General features: G+C 47.5%; 1 protein-coding gene across 2 annotated transcripts in view; it reads right to left on the bottom strand.

The window, feature by feature from the left end:
- PAK1IP1 (PAK1 interacting protein 1) overlaps positions 1-12,237 on the bottom strand; it is a 65,971-nt gene that overhangs the window by 20,976 nt on the left and 32,758 nt on the right. For both annotated transcript variants that reach the window (XM_063923138.1, XM_063923137.1), the window contains exon 4: positions 2,640-2,714. In XM_063923138.1, the coding sequence (XP_063779208.1) occupies positions 2,640-2,714 (75 nt within the window). The remainder of the gene's footprint in view (positions 1-2,639; positions 2,715-12,237) is intronic.

The raw sequence follows: 12,237 nt of genomic DNA, 5'->3' as shown, positions 1-12,237 counted from the left end.
CTCGCATATAAAGGAAGGCATCCTTTAATTGCTCTATAGTCAATAAAATACTGTCCCTATCCAGGGTATCAATATTTTCAGTCAGGGAATCCAACCAGACGACCCCAGCACTGCACATCCAGGCTGAGGCGGTGGCTGGTCGCAGTATAACACCAGTATGAGTGTATATACTTTTCAGGGTAGTTTCCAGCCTCCTATCAGCTGGATCCTTGAGGGCGGCCGTATCAGGAGACGGTAACGCCACTTGTTTTGATAAGCGTGTGAGCGCCTTATCCACCCTAGGGGGTGTTTCCCAGCGCGCCCTAACCTCTGGCGGGAAAGGGTATAATGCTAATAACTTTTTTGAAATTAGCATTTTTCTATCTGGGTTAACCCACGCTTCATCACATACATCATTTAATTCCTCTGATTCAGGAAAAACTACAGGTAGTTTTTTCACCCCCCACATAATACCCCTTTTTGTGGTACTTGTAGTATCAGAGATATGCAAAGCCTCCTTCATTGCCGTGATCATATAACGTGTGGCCCTACTTGAAAATACGTTTGTTTCATCACCGTCGACACTAGATTCAGTGTCTGTGTCTGGGTCTGTGTCGACCGACTGAGGTAAAGGGCGCTTTACAGCCCCTGACGGTGTCTGAGACGCCTGGGCAGGTACTAACTGGTTTGCCGGCCGTCTCATGTCGTCAACTGATTTTTGTAATGTGCTGACATTATCACGTAATTCCATAAACAAAGCCATCCATTCCGGTGTCGACTCCCTGGGGGGTGACATCACCATTATCGGCAATTGCTCTGCCTCCACGCCAACATCGTCCTCATACATGTCGACACACACGTACCGACACACAGCAGACACACAGGGAATGCTCTTATCGAAGACAGGACCCCACTAGCCCTTTGGGGAGACAGAGGGAGAGTTTGCCAGCACACACCCAAGCGCTATAATATATATGGGAACAACCCTATATAAAAGTGTTGTTCCTTATAGCCGCTTAAATATATAAAAATATCGCCAAAATATGCCCCCCCTCTCTGTTTTACCCTGTTTCTGTAGTGCAGTGCAGGGGAGAGTCCTGGGAGCCTTCCTCACAGCGGAGCTGAGCAGGAAAATGGCGCTGTGTGCTGAGGAGAATAAGCCCCGCCCCCTATTCCGGCGGGCTTTTCTCCCGGAGTTTTAGACATTTGGCATGGGTTAAATACATACATATAGCCTTAATGGCTATATGTGATGTATTCTTTTGCCATCAAAGGTATTATATATTGCTGCCCAGGGCGCCCCCAGCAGCGCCCTGCACCCTCCGTGACCGTCTGGTGTGAAGTGTGTGACAACAATGGCGCACAGCTGCAGTGCTGTGCGCTACCTTCATGAAGACTGAAGAGCCTTCTGCCGCCTGTTTCCGGACCTTCAATCTTCAGCATCTGTAAGGGGGGTCGGCGGCGCGGCTCCGGGACGAACCCCAGGGTGAGACCTGTGTTCCGACTCCCTCTGGAGCTAATGGTGTCCAGTAGCCTAAGAATCCAATCCATCCTGCACGCAAGTGAGTTGAAATTCTCTCCCCTAAGTCCCTCGATGCAGTGAGCCTGTTGCCAGCAGGACTCACTGAAAATAAAAAACCTAAAAAACTTTTTCTAAGCAGCTCTTTAGGAGAGCCACCTAGATTGCACCCTGCTCGGACGGGCACAAAAACCTAACTGAGGCTTGGAGGAGGGTCATAGGGGGAGGAGCCAGTACACACCATGTGATCCTAAAAGCTTACTTTTTGTGCCCTGTCTCCTGCGGAGCCGCTAATCCCCATGGTCCTGACGGAGTCCCCAGCATCCACTTAGGACGTTAGAGAAAATATTTGTATTACATTGAATGTAATAATGTACATCAGAGGTTCCCAAATGCGGTCCTCAAGGCACCCTAACGGTCCAGGTTTTACAGATAGCCATGGATCAACTGAGTCACGGAGCAAATCAGCTGGTCTATTGCATACTTGGCCTAATTAAAAAGCTAAACTTATTAACAGTGTAATGTTCACATGATTTGTATTTTGCTCTAACCCTGTACTTTTCTAATGTTACTGTAACCTGTTAAGCTGCAGCTGTTCGTACTGTTCCGTAACGCAGCAAAGAATGTGTATCTGGACATTGTTAAAATGTCCAAAATAAAAGTTTTAGTGTAATCTATTCTTCCATTACTAACACATGAGCAGGCTCACGGCTCAGATGTGTGTACAAATTGGACAAATTGCTAACGACCCTCCCCCCACAAAAAAATATTTTCTTACTAAATATTTGTATATACTGGCAGCATCATTTGAGAAATAAATTAACAAAGGGGCTATAATAAATGCAAAAGTTTTTTTAACCTAATTATTCAGTTTAGTTAAAATAATAATATAAGAAGATAAGAAAATCTGTCTAGAATTTTCCATCTTGGCGTTTCCATAATTTGGAGCACCATGTCTAAAATAGACTGATTAACATTTAAAAAAAAAAACTAACTTTGTGCAGCCTTGTCTTTAAATTGCAACTTGGCGCAGCAATTATTTACTTCTTTGTACCAATGCTCTGGATAATGCACTGCCAGATTAATTATCCTAAACCTTTATATAGGAATAAAATGTATATACAGTAGATAATATACTCGCCTTAAAGTTTTGTCTGTGCCGACAGATAATGCTAATTTTCCAGACGGATGTATTGAAAGAGAGGAGACATGGCCCCTACAGAGAAATAAAAGACGGTGTTAAAGGTGAATTCATGAATAATGTATTAAACCATTTAAGGGTACATAACCACTGTAAAGATTCCCACAATGTCCGATATTGCCATAAGAAGAACAAAGGTGGTAGAGCAGATCACATTGTCGGTATTCAAGCAACTAACATCGAGCAAAACCTATTTATTACCTTTTAGCATTGAAAGTCTGAGCATAGATACTGACAGCACTCCATAGATTGATATAGCTGTATTCTAAGTACTACTTTTTGTTTTCGCCCCATGGCTGTGTAGGACAAGGTACCATGGGCAGATGTAATACTGCACATGTTGATACGCCTACAAATGTAAAAACAAGATTTATGGTAAGAACTTACCTTTGTTAAATCTCTTTCTGCGAGGTACACTGGACTCCACAAGGATAGACATTGGGGTCTAGAGTAGGATCTTAATCCGAGGCACCAACAGACTCAAAAGCTTTGACTGTTCCCAGAATGCACAGCGCCGCCTCCTCTATAACCCCGCCTCCCTGCACAGGAGCTCAGTTTTTAGTTAACCAGCCCAATACAGTAGCAGGAAAAGAGACGACAACGGTTAGTAGCCACATACACCACACTCTCACGACAGGAGAAGTGTCAGCGGCTAATGCCATACCAACCCAAAGAAGCTAAGTGCGTCAGGGTGGGCGCCTTGTGGAGCCCAGTGTACCTCGCAGAAAGAGATTTAACAAAGGTAAGTTCTTACCATAAATCTTGTTTTCTGCTGCGGGGAACACTGGGCTCCACAAGGATAGACATTGGGGATGTCCTAAAGTAGTTCCTTATGGGAGGGGACGCACTGTAGCGGGCACAAGAACCCGGCGTCCAAAGGAAGCATCCTGGGAAGCGGCAGTATCGAAGGCATAGAACCTTATGAACGTGTTCACTGAGGACCACGTACCCGCCTTGCACAATTGTTCAAGGGTCGCACCATGGCAGGCCGCCCAAGAAGGTCCAACAGACCGAGTAGAATGGGCCGTAATGTGAGCAGGAGCAAACAGACCAGCCCTCACATAAGCATGTGCAATCACCATTCTAATCCATCTGGCCAAAGTCTGCTTGTAAGCAGGCCAGCCCCGTTTGTGAAATCCAAACAGTACAAAGAGAGAATCAGATTTCCTAATGGAAGCAGTTCTCTTCACATAGATACGGAGAGCCCGTATCACATCCAAAGACTTTTCTTTGGGAGACAGATCAGGAGAAACAAGTGCCGGAACCACAATCTCCTAGTTAAGGTGGAACGAGGAAACCACCTTAGGTAAATATCCGGGACGAGTCCTAAGAACCGCCCGGTCACGGTGAAATATCAGATAAGGGGAACTACAGGACAAGGCACCCAAATCCGACACTCTTCTAGCTGAAGCAATAGGCAGCAGAAACACCACCTTAAGGGAAAGCCACTTAAGATCAGCTGAACCAAGAGGTTCAAACGGAGACTCTTGTAACGCCTCCAAAACCACCGACAAGTCCCAAGGAGCAACAGGCGGGACATAGGGAGGTTGGATACACAACACACCCTGAGTAAAAGTATGCACATCAGGTAAGGTCGCAATTTTTCTCTGAAACCACACCGACAAGGCAGAAATATGAACCTTGAGGTAGGCCAGACGTAGGCCTAAGTCCAGGCCCTCAGAAGAAAAGCCAACGACTTGGCTATACTAAACTTGGAAGCGTTATAATCGTTAGATGCGCACCAAGAATGCCAGACCCTATAGTAAATCCGAGCCGAAGCCGGTTTCCGGGCCCGCAACATAGTTTGAATAACCGCCTCAGAAAACCCTTTAGCCCTTAAGACGGAAGATTCAAGAGCCACGCCGTCAAAGACAGCCGGGCTAGGTCCTGGTAGACACAGGGGCCCTGAACGAGGAGGTCTGGGCGTTGTGGAAGTAGAGTTGGACGCTCTGACGATAGGCCTTGCAGGTCTGAGAACCAGTGCCGTCTGGGCCACGCTGGAGCTATGAGAAGCAGAATTCCTTTTTTCTTGCTTGAACTTCCGAATTACCCTGGGCAGGAGTGACACCGGAGGGAACACGTACGGCAGCCGAAACCGCCACGGCACCGCCAGCGCATCCACGAATGCTGCTTGAGGATCCCTTGTCCTTGCTCCGAAGACCGGAACCTTGTGATTGTGTCGAGACGCCATCAGATCTACGTCTGGAAGACCCCACTTTTCCAATAGGAGTTGAAACACTTCTGGATGGAGGCCCCACTCGCCGGCATGTACGTCCTGATGACTGAGAAAGTCCGCTTCCCAATTCAGGACTCCCGGAATGAAGATTGCCGATATGGCCGGTGGTTGGCGTTCCAGCCAATGTAGAATCCGAGAGACTTCCTTCATTGCCAGACGACTTTGAGTGCCGCCTTGACGATTTATGTAAGCCACTGTGGTGGCGTTGTCCGACTGCACTTGAACAGGACGGTTCTGAATTAAATGCTGGGCTAGGTTCAATGGATTGAAGACCGCCCGCAATTCCAGAATGTTGATTGAGAGGAGGGACTCCTCCTTGGTTTACCGACCCTGAAGGGAGTGTTGCTCCAGCACCGCGCCCCAACCTCTTAGACTGGCATCTGTCGTCAACAGGACCCAGTTGGATATCCAGAAGGGACGGCCCCTGCACAATTGTTGGTCCTGGAGCCACCAGAGCGGCGACAGACAGACCTCCGGAGTCAATGAGATCATTTGAGACCTGATCCGGTGAGGCAGGCCGTCCCACTTGGCTAGAATCAGCCTCTGGAGGGGGCGAGAATGGAATTGAGCATACTCCACCATGTCGAATGCTGATACCATGAGGCCCAGCACCTGCATCACCGAATGTATCGACACTTGCGGACGAGAAAGGAAGCAACGAATCCTGTCCTGAAGCTTCAGGACTTTCTCCTGACACAAGAACAACCTTTGGTTGGGAGTGTCCAATAGCGCTCCCAGATGCACCATGCTCTAAACAGGGATCAGGGAGGATTTCTTCCAGTTGATGAGACACCCGTGGGCTTGTAGAAACCGTACCGTCATATCTAGATGACGTAGGAGAAGTTCTGGGGAATTTGCCAGGATTAACAAGTCGTCCAGATACGGCAGTATCCTGACCCCTTGACGGCGGAGTACCACCGTCATCACCGCCATAACTTTGGTGAAGACTCGCGGAGCCGTTGTTAAACCAAAAGGTAACGCCCGAAACTGGTAATGGAGGTTGCCAATAGCAAACCTCAGGTATTGCTGATGTGACGCTGCTATAGGAATATGCAGGTAAGCATCCTGTATGTCCAGGGAGACCATGTAGTCCACAGGTTCCAAGGCCAGAACTATAGAGCAAAGGGTTTCCATACGGAACTTGGAAACCTTCACAATACCTGTTCAATGCCTTGAGGTTGAGAATGGGCCGGGAGGACCCATTCGGTTTCGGGACTAGAAACAGCGGAGAATAGTACCTCCGGCCCCTCTGCGCAAGAGGCACCTGTACTACGACTCCTGTATCCAGGAGGGTCTGTACTACCGAATGCAGAGTGTTTGCCTTTGTCTGGTCCAATGGGACGTCTGTCTGGCAAAATCGATGAGGGGGTCGGTTTTTGAAGGCTATGGCGTAACCTCAAGTGACGACTTCCCGTACCCAGGCATCTGAAGTGGTCTTCAACCATTCCTGGGTATACCCTAGAAGCCGGCCCCTCACCCTGGGATACCCCAGGGGGAGGCCCGCCCTGTCATGCGGCAGGCTTATCGGCCTTGGAAGCTGGCTGACGGGCCGCCCAGGCTCTTTTTGGCTTTGGCTTACCTGGTTTGGAAGTGCGGGCCTGCTTGTTGTACGCCTGACCTTTTGCTTTACCTGAAGGACGAAAGGAAGTACCTTTAGCCTTCGACACAGAAGAAGCGGTACTTGGCAGACAGGCAGTAGCCAAGTCAGCCACTATCTTATTTAAGTCCTCCCCAAACAGAATATCTCCCTTGAAAGGGAGTACCTCCAGGGTTTTTCTTGAGTCCAGATCCACAGACCAGGATCTCAGCCACAATATCCGGCGAGCCAGGACTGATGTAGTAGAGGCCTTGGCTGCTAGGATACCGGCATCAGAAGCCGCCTCTTTAATATAGCGAGAAGCTGTGACAATATATGACAAGCATTGTCTAGCATGGTCAGAAGAGATTTCAGCTTCTAACTCCAAGGCCCATGCTTCAATAGCCTCTGCAGCCCATGTTGCTGCAATAGTGGGCCTTTGTGCAGCACCCGTGAGGGTGTAAATCGCTTTCAGAAAACCCTCCACACGTTTATCCGTAGGCTCTTTTAGAGACGTGAGGAAACCACCATCCTAACCACATGTGAGTCTACTGGAGGAGGCGTTTCCCAATTCTTAGACAGCTCTGGTGCGAGGGGATAGCGAGCCAGCATCTTCTTTTGAGGCACAAACTTCGTACCCGGGTTTTCCCAGGGTTCCTGACGTATATCCACTAGGTGATCAGAGTGAGGTAAAACTTGTTTAATCACCTTCTGACGCTTGAACCTATCTGGTTTCTTAGGAGGGACGGATGGCTCGGGGATCCTCCGTAATCTGTAGAATTAATTTAATAGCTCCAAAAGATCAGGAACATCCACATGTGAACTACCCTCCCCATCAGCAGTATCTGAGTCAGAACCTGTGGGGTCAGTGTAAGTGCCGTCTTCATCAGACGAGGTGTCAGTGACAGCAGTGGATTGTGAGGAGACAAGTGCTCGCTTAGAGGACCCCTTGGGCTTAGGCGAGCGATGGTCAGACTTTTTAGTAGTCAGGGACTGGTTCAACTGCAGGGACCACATACGGTTGTACCAGCATTGGGGGTCCCATAGGGGGTGTTAGTTTATTAACTAGCGTATGAAGAAGCGTGGAAAAAGCGTCCCACGGTGGGTCATTATGTACCTCCGTTGCCACAGTCCCACTGGGGGACAAGGAGCCCCCCGAACCAAGGCCCACAGCTGCTATATTCTCCTCATAGGGATCTTTGGCTTCAGCAACACCGGCAGTGTGTTCAGCCCCAGAACCGTTACCTTCAGAAGCAGACATGATATAACTTGCAGTATCAGGTAACACAGTACAATTGGCAGCAGCACAATACCTCTTACCCAATACCCCTGTGCAGTGTAGTCAGCGCTAACAGAGATAAAGGAGAGATATGGTGACTAAATCACAGAGAAAAATACGTATTAAAGTATATCTTTGTGAAAATCCTATAAATATAAAACCTAACGCACCAAGCCCCCTCAGGTTATAGAATATAGGGATAGCAAGTTGAGTGAAAGACACGAAATGGACACCACTCAGCTATCTAATACACACACAGATAGTCACAGTTTGTACAATGCAGAGGTTATTACTAACAATAATACTGCACTGGACTAGCTTATATATATATATATATATATATATATATATATATATATATATATATATATATATATATATATATATATATATATATATATATATATATAGCTATAGCTATATAGTCAATAGATATAACACTGCACAGTAAGAACTGGATGTATATCACAGGGTAATTGTACTAGAAAACCCTGACTAAATGCACTCTTTCTTAACTAGCACTGTCTAAAAAGGCAGGTAGAATACTTAAGTGTCATGTAAAGTCACAGCACTGACAAGCAGGCGACTTTACACAGGAGGATTTGCCCAAGCAGTCCCAGGAACAGTGAAGCTGAGAGAAAATGGCGCCCAGACACTGACAGGGAGTGAGGGAGAGACAGATATGCAGCTCCAGGGCGGGAACATTTGCGGGAAATGGCGCCCTGGGGCTGGGGGAGGGGCTTCAGGTCTAAGCCTTATCCCCCTGCTGGCAAAACCAACGGGTACTGTGGGCTACTGTAAATGGTTTAGAGAGAAAACCTGACCTGCACCCATGCCCTGGTGATCTAGTGGGATCGCCTGTACTGCCACAGTGTCCACCGCGCACGTCCCGCCTCCCACTGACCGCGCCGGATCACGATAAAGACTGGGTCCCGTAAGCGGGACCCACTCACCACCTCCCGAAGCGCGGCCACGCGATCCCGGAGAGCCCCCGTCATGTGTGCCTGACGTGAAGAAAACCGGAGCCTCCTGCTGTAGTTACCCGCCAACCAGGGCTCAGGAGTGTACAGCGCCGCTGAGGAGAGCTGGAGCTGCAACAGTGAATGTCTTCTGACATTTACCACCGCTGCTGCCCTTGAAGTCTTCACTTTTTTCTTCAAAAAAAGCTCTTCTTAGGGCTGCCTGGAGCAGCCCCTCTGTTATGTGCCTGCTTACTGCAGCACCAACTACAAAACTGAGCTCCTGTGCAGGGAGGCGGGGTTATAGAGGAGGCGGCGCTGTGCATTTTGGGAACAGTCAAAGCTTTGAGCCTGTTGGTGCCTCGGATCAAGATCCTATTCTACATCTCAATGTCTATCCTTGTGGAGCCCAGTGTCCGCTGCAGCAGAAAGTCGGCTTTTGTTTGACTTGATGGGACGAAGTTGCAAAGCTGCCAATAAAAGTAACACCTTTCTTTTTGGTTACAAATGCTACAAAATGGAAACCTATGTTATCACTGTTGAAGTGCGTACACGCTAGGCGATGTGCTAGCAATATTGCACAGTGACGTCATGCCGCGGCTGGGCTGTGCATGCGGCTTTGGACGAAGATTCCAAATTGAGCTGCATGCATGACAGACAATGGGGGTCGTTAACGACCCACGGGGCCGTTCATTGGTCGTCGTCAGCGGCATACACACTGGGCAATATAGTAAGCGATATTGCTCAAGAGGGTGAAAATTAATTATATATCGCTTACTATATCGCATAGTTTGTACGGGCCTTTAGATATGTTAATCTAAGCTAGACTGCTAGAATACAGTCATCCAGGGCAACAAGAGAGAAACAAATGCTCTTTCCTGAATATGGTACAATATGCCGATACCTAATGGTAGGATGGCATCATGTTAGAGGACAGGAGACTACAAACCAAGAAGATAGGAGGTCCGTGATTATAATATTGTTGCAGCGTATCTGTGTTTGCACTTTCCATACAGTGAAACTTTTGAAACAAAGTCACAATACTAAATATCCAGAATAATTGTATACATTTAGTATATGTGGTCACATGAAGTAATCATTGCTTAATCTGAACCAGTTGGTTAGACTGAATTATGTGAAAACTGAATTAGAACATTGGAAGGACTCTGTCACCATACAACACAGCTCAGTAGATAACTGCGAAAAGAAAGTACTAGTATGGAATACACAGCTATTATAGCGGTACTCCTTGTATGCAGTGCTAAAAGGCTTCACCCATAATTTCCAACAGTATGTGCAGGGCCATATTAAGACGGGAGGGGGCCCATGTGAAGTCTCCGTCTGAGCCCTCTCTTCTCTAGCCAGCAGCGCAGTAGACTGTCAGCACTAGGGTCAGTAGGAGACCCTTTCAGAGTGCCAAAGTCTAGTGCACAAGCACAGATCTCCTAGAAAATGGCGCAGCGGCCTTTTCCACAGTGAATTTCTTACTGTGCACACCTTACACCCATTACAGATATGCCATAGTATGTGACAAAGCCATATGCGTCAAGCCTCTAAAGAATGTTCAGGGATATAATAAAGAATTCACTTATAATCAAGCTCTCTTGTGGCCCTCTGCAAGATCACCAAATATACCGACAGTCATATTTTCTGCAGAGTAACAAAATCTAGGTTTCTCCTGTAAAGAGTAGTGATGTGCACCGGACATTTTTTGGGTTTTGTGTTTTGGTTTTGGATTCGGTTCCGCGGCCGTGTTTTGGATTCGGACGCGTTTTGGCAAAACCTCACCGAAAATTTTTTGTCGGACTCGGGTGTGTTTTTCAAAAACCCCTAAAAAACAGCTTAAATCATAGAATTTGGGGGTCATTTTGATCCCATAGTATTATTAACCTCAATTACCATAATTTCCACTCATTTCCAGTCTATTCTGAACACCTCACAATATTATTTTTAGTCCTAAAATTTGCACCAAGGTCGCTGGATGACTAAGCTAAGCGACCCAAGTGGCCGACACAAACACCTGGCCCATCTAGGAGTGGCACTGCAGTGTCAGACAGGATGGCCGATTTAAAAAATAGTCCCCAAACAGCACATGATGCAAAGAAAAAAAAGAGGCGCACCAAGGTGGCTGTGTGACTAAGCTAAGCGACACAAGTGTCCGATACAAACACCTGGCCCATCTAGGAGTGGCACTGCAGTGTCAATCAAGACAGGATGGCACTTCCAAAAAATTGTCCCCAAACAGCACATGATGCAAAGAAAAATGAAAGAAAAAAAGAGGTGCAAGATGGAATTGTCCTTGGGCCCTCCCACCCACCTTTATGTTGTATAAACAGGACATGCACACTTTAACGAACCCATCATTTCAGCGACAGGGTCTGCCACATGACTGTGACTGAAATGACTGGTTGGTTTGTGCCCCCACCAAAAAAGAAGCAATCAATCTCTCCTTGCACAAACTGGCTCTACAGAGGCAAGATGTCCACCTCATCATCATCCTCCGATTCCTCACCCCTTTCACTGTGTACATCCCCCTCCTCACAGATTATTAATTCGTCCCCACTGGAATCCACCATCTCAGGTCCCCGTGTACTTTCTGGAGGCAATTGCTGCTGGTGAATGTCTCCACGGAGGAATTGATTATAATTCATTTTGATGAACATCATCTTCTCCACATTTTCTGGAAGTAACCTCGTACGCCGATTGCTGACAAGGTGAGCGGCTGCACTAAACACTCTTTCGGAGTACACACTGGAGGGAGGGCAACTTAGGTAGAATAAAGCCAGTTTGTGCAAGGGCCTCAAAATTGCCTCTTTTTCCTGCCAGTATACGTACGGACTGTCTGACGTGCCTACTTGGATGCGGTCACTCATATAATCCTCCACCATTCTTTCCATGGTGAGAGAATCATATGCAGTGACAGTAGACGACATGTCAGTAATCATTGGTAGGTCCTTCAGTCCGGACCAGATGTCAGCACTCGCTCCAGACTGCCCTGCATCACCGCCAGCGGGTGGGCTAGGAATTCTTAGCCTTTTCCTCGCACCCCCAGTTGCGGGAGAATGTGAAGGAGGAGATGTTGACGGGTCACGTTCCGCTTGACTTGACAATTTTCTCACCAGCAGGTCTTTGTACCTCTGCAGACTTGTGTCTGCCGGAAAGAGAGATACAATGTAGGTTTTAAATCTAGGATCGAGCACGGTGGCCAAAATGTAGTGCTCTGATTTCAACAGATTGACCACCCGTGAATCCTGGTTAAGCGAATTAAGGGCTCCATCCACAAGTCCCACATGCCTAGCGAAATCGCTCTGTTTTAGCTCCTCCTTCAATGTCTCCAGCTTCTTCTGCAAAAGCCTGATGAGGGGAATGACCTGACTCAGGCTGGCAGTGTCTGAACTGACTTCACGTGTGGCAAGTTCAAAGGGTTGCAGAACCTTGCACAACGTTGAAATCATTCTCCACTGTGCTTGAGTCAGGTGCATTCCCCC

The sequence above is a fragment of the Pseudophryne corroboree genome, chromosome 5 (assembly GCF_028390025.1).
Source record: "Pseudophryne corroboree isolate aPseCor3 chromosome 5, aPseCor3.hap2, whole genome shotgun sequence".
NCBI lineage: Eukaryota > Metazoa > Chordata > Amphibia > Anura > Myobatrachidae > Pseudophryne > Pseudophryne corroboree.
This window is presented reverse-complemented; position numbering and strand designations above follow the sequence as displayed.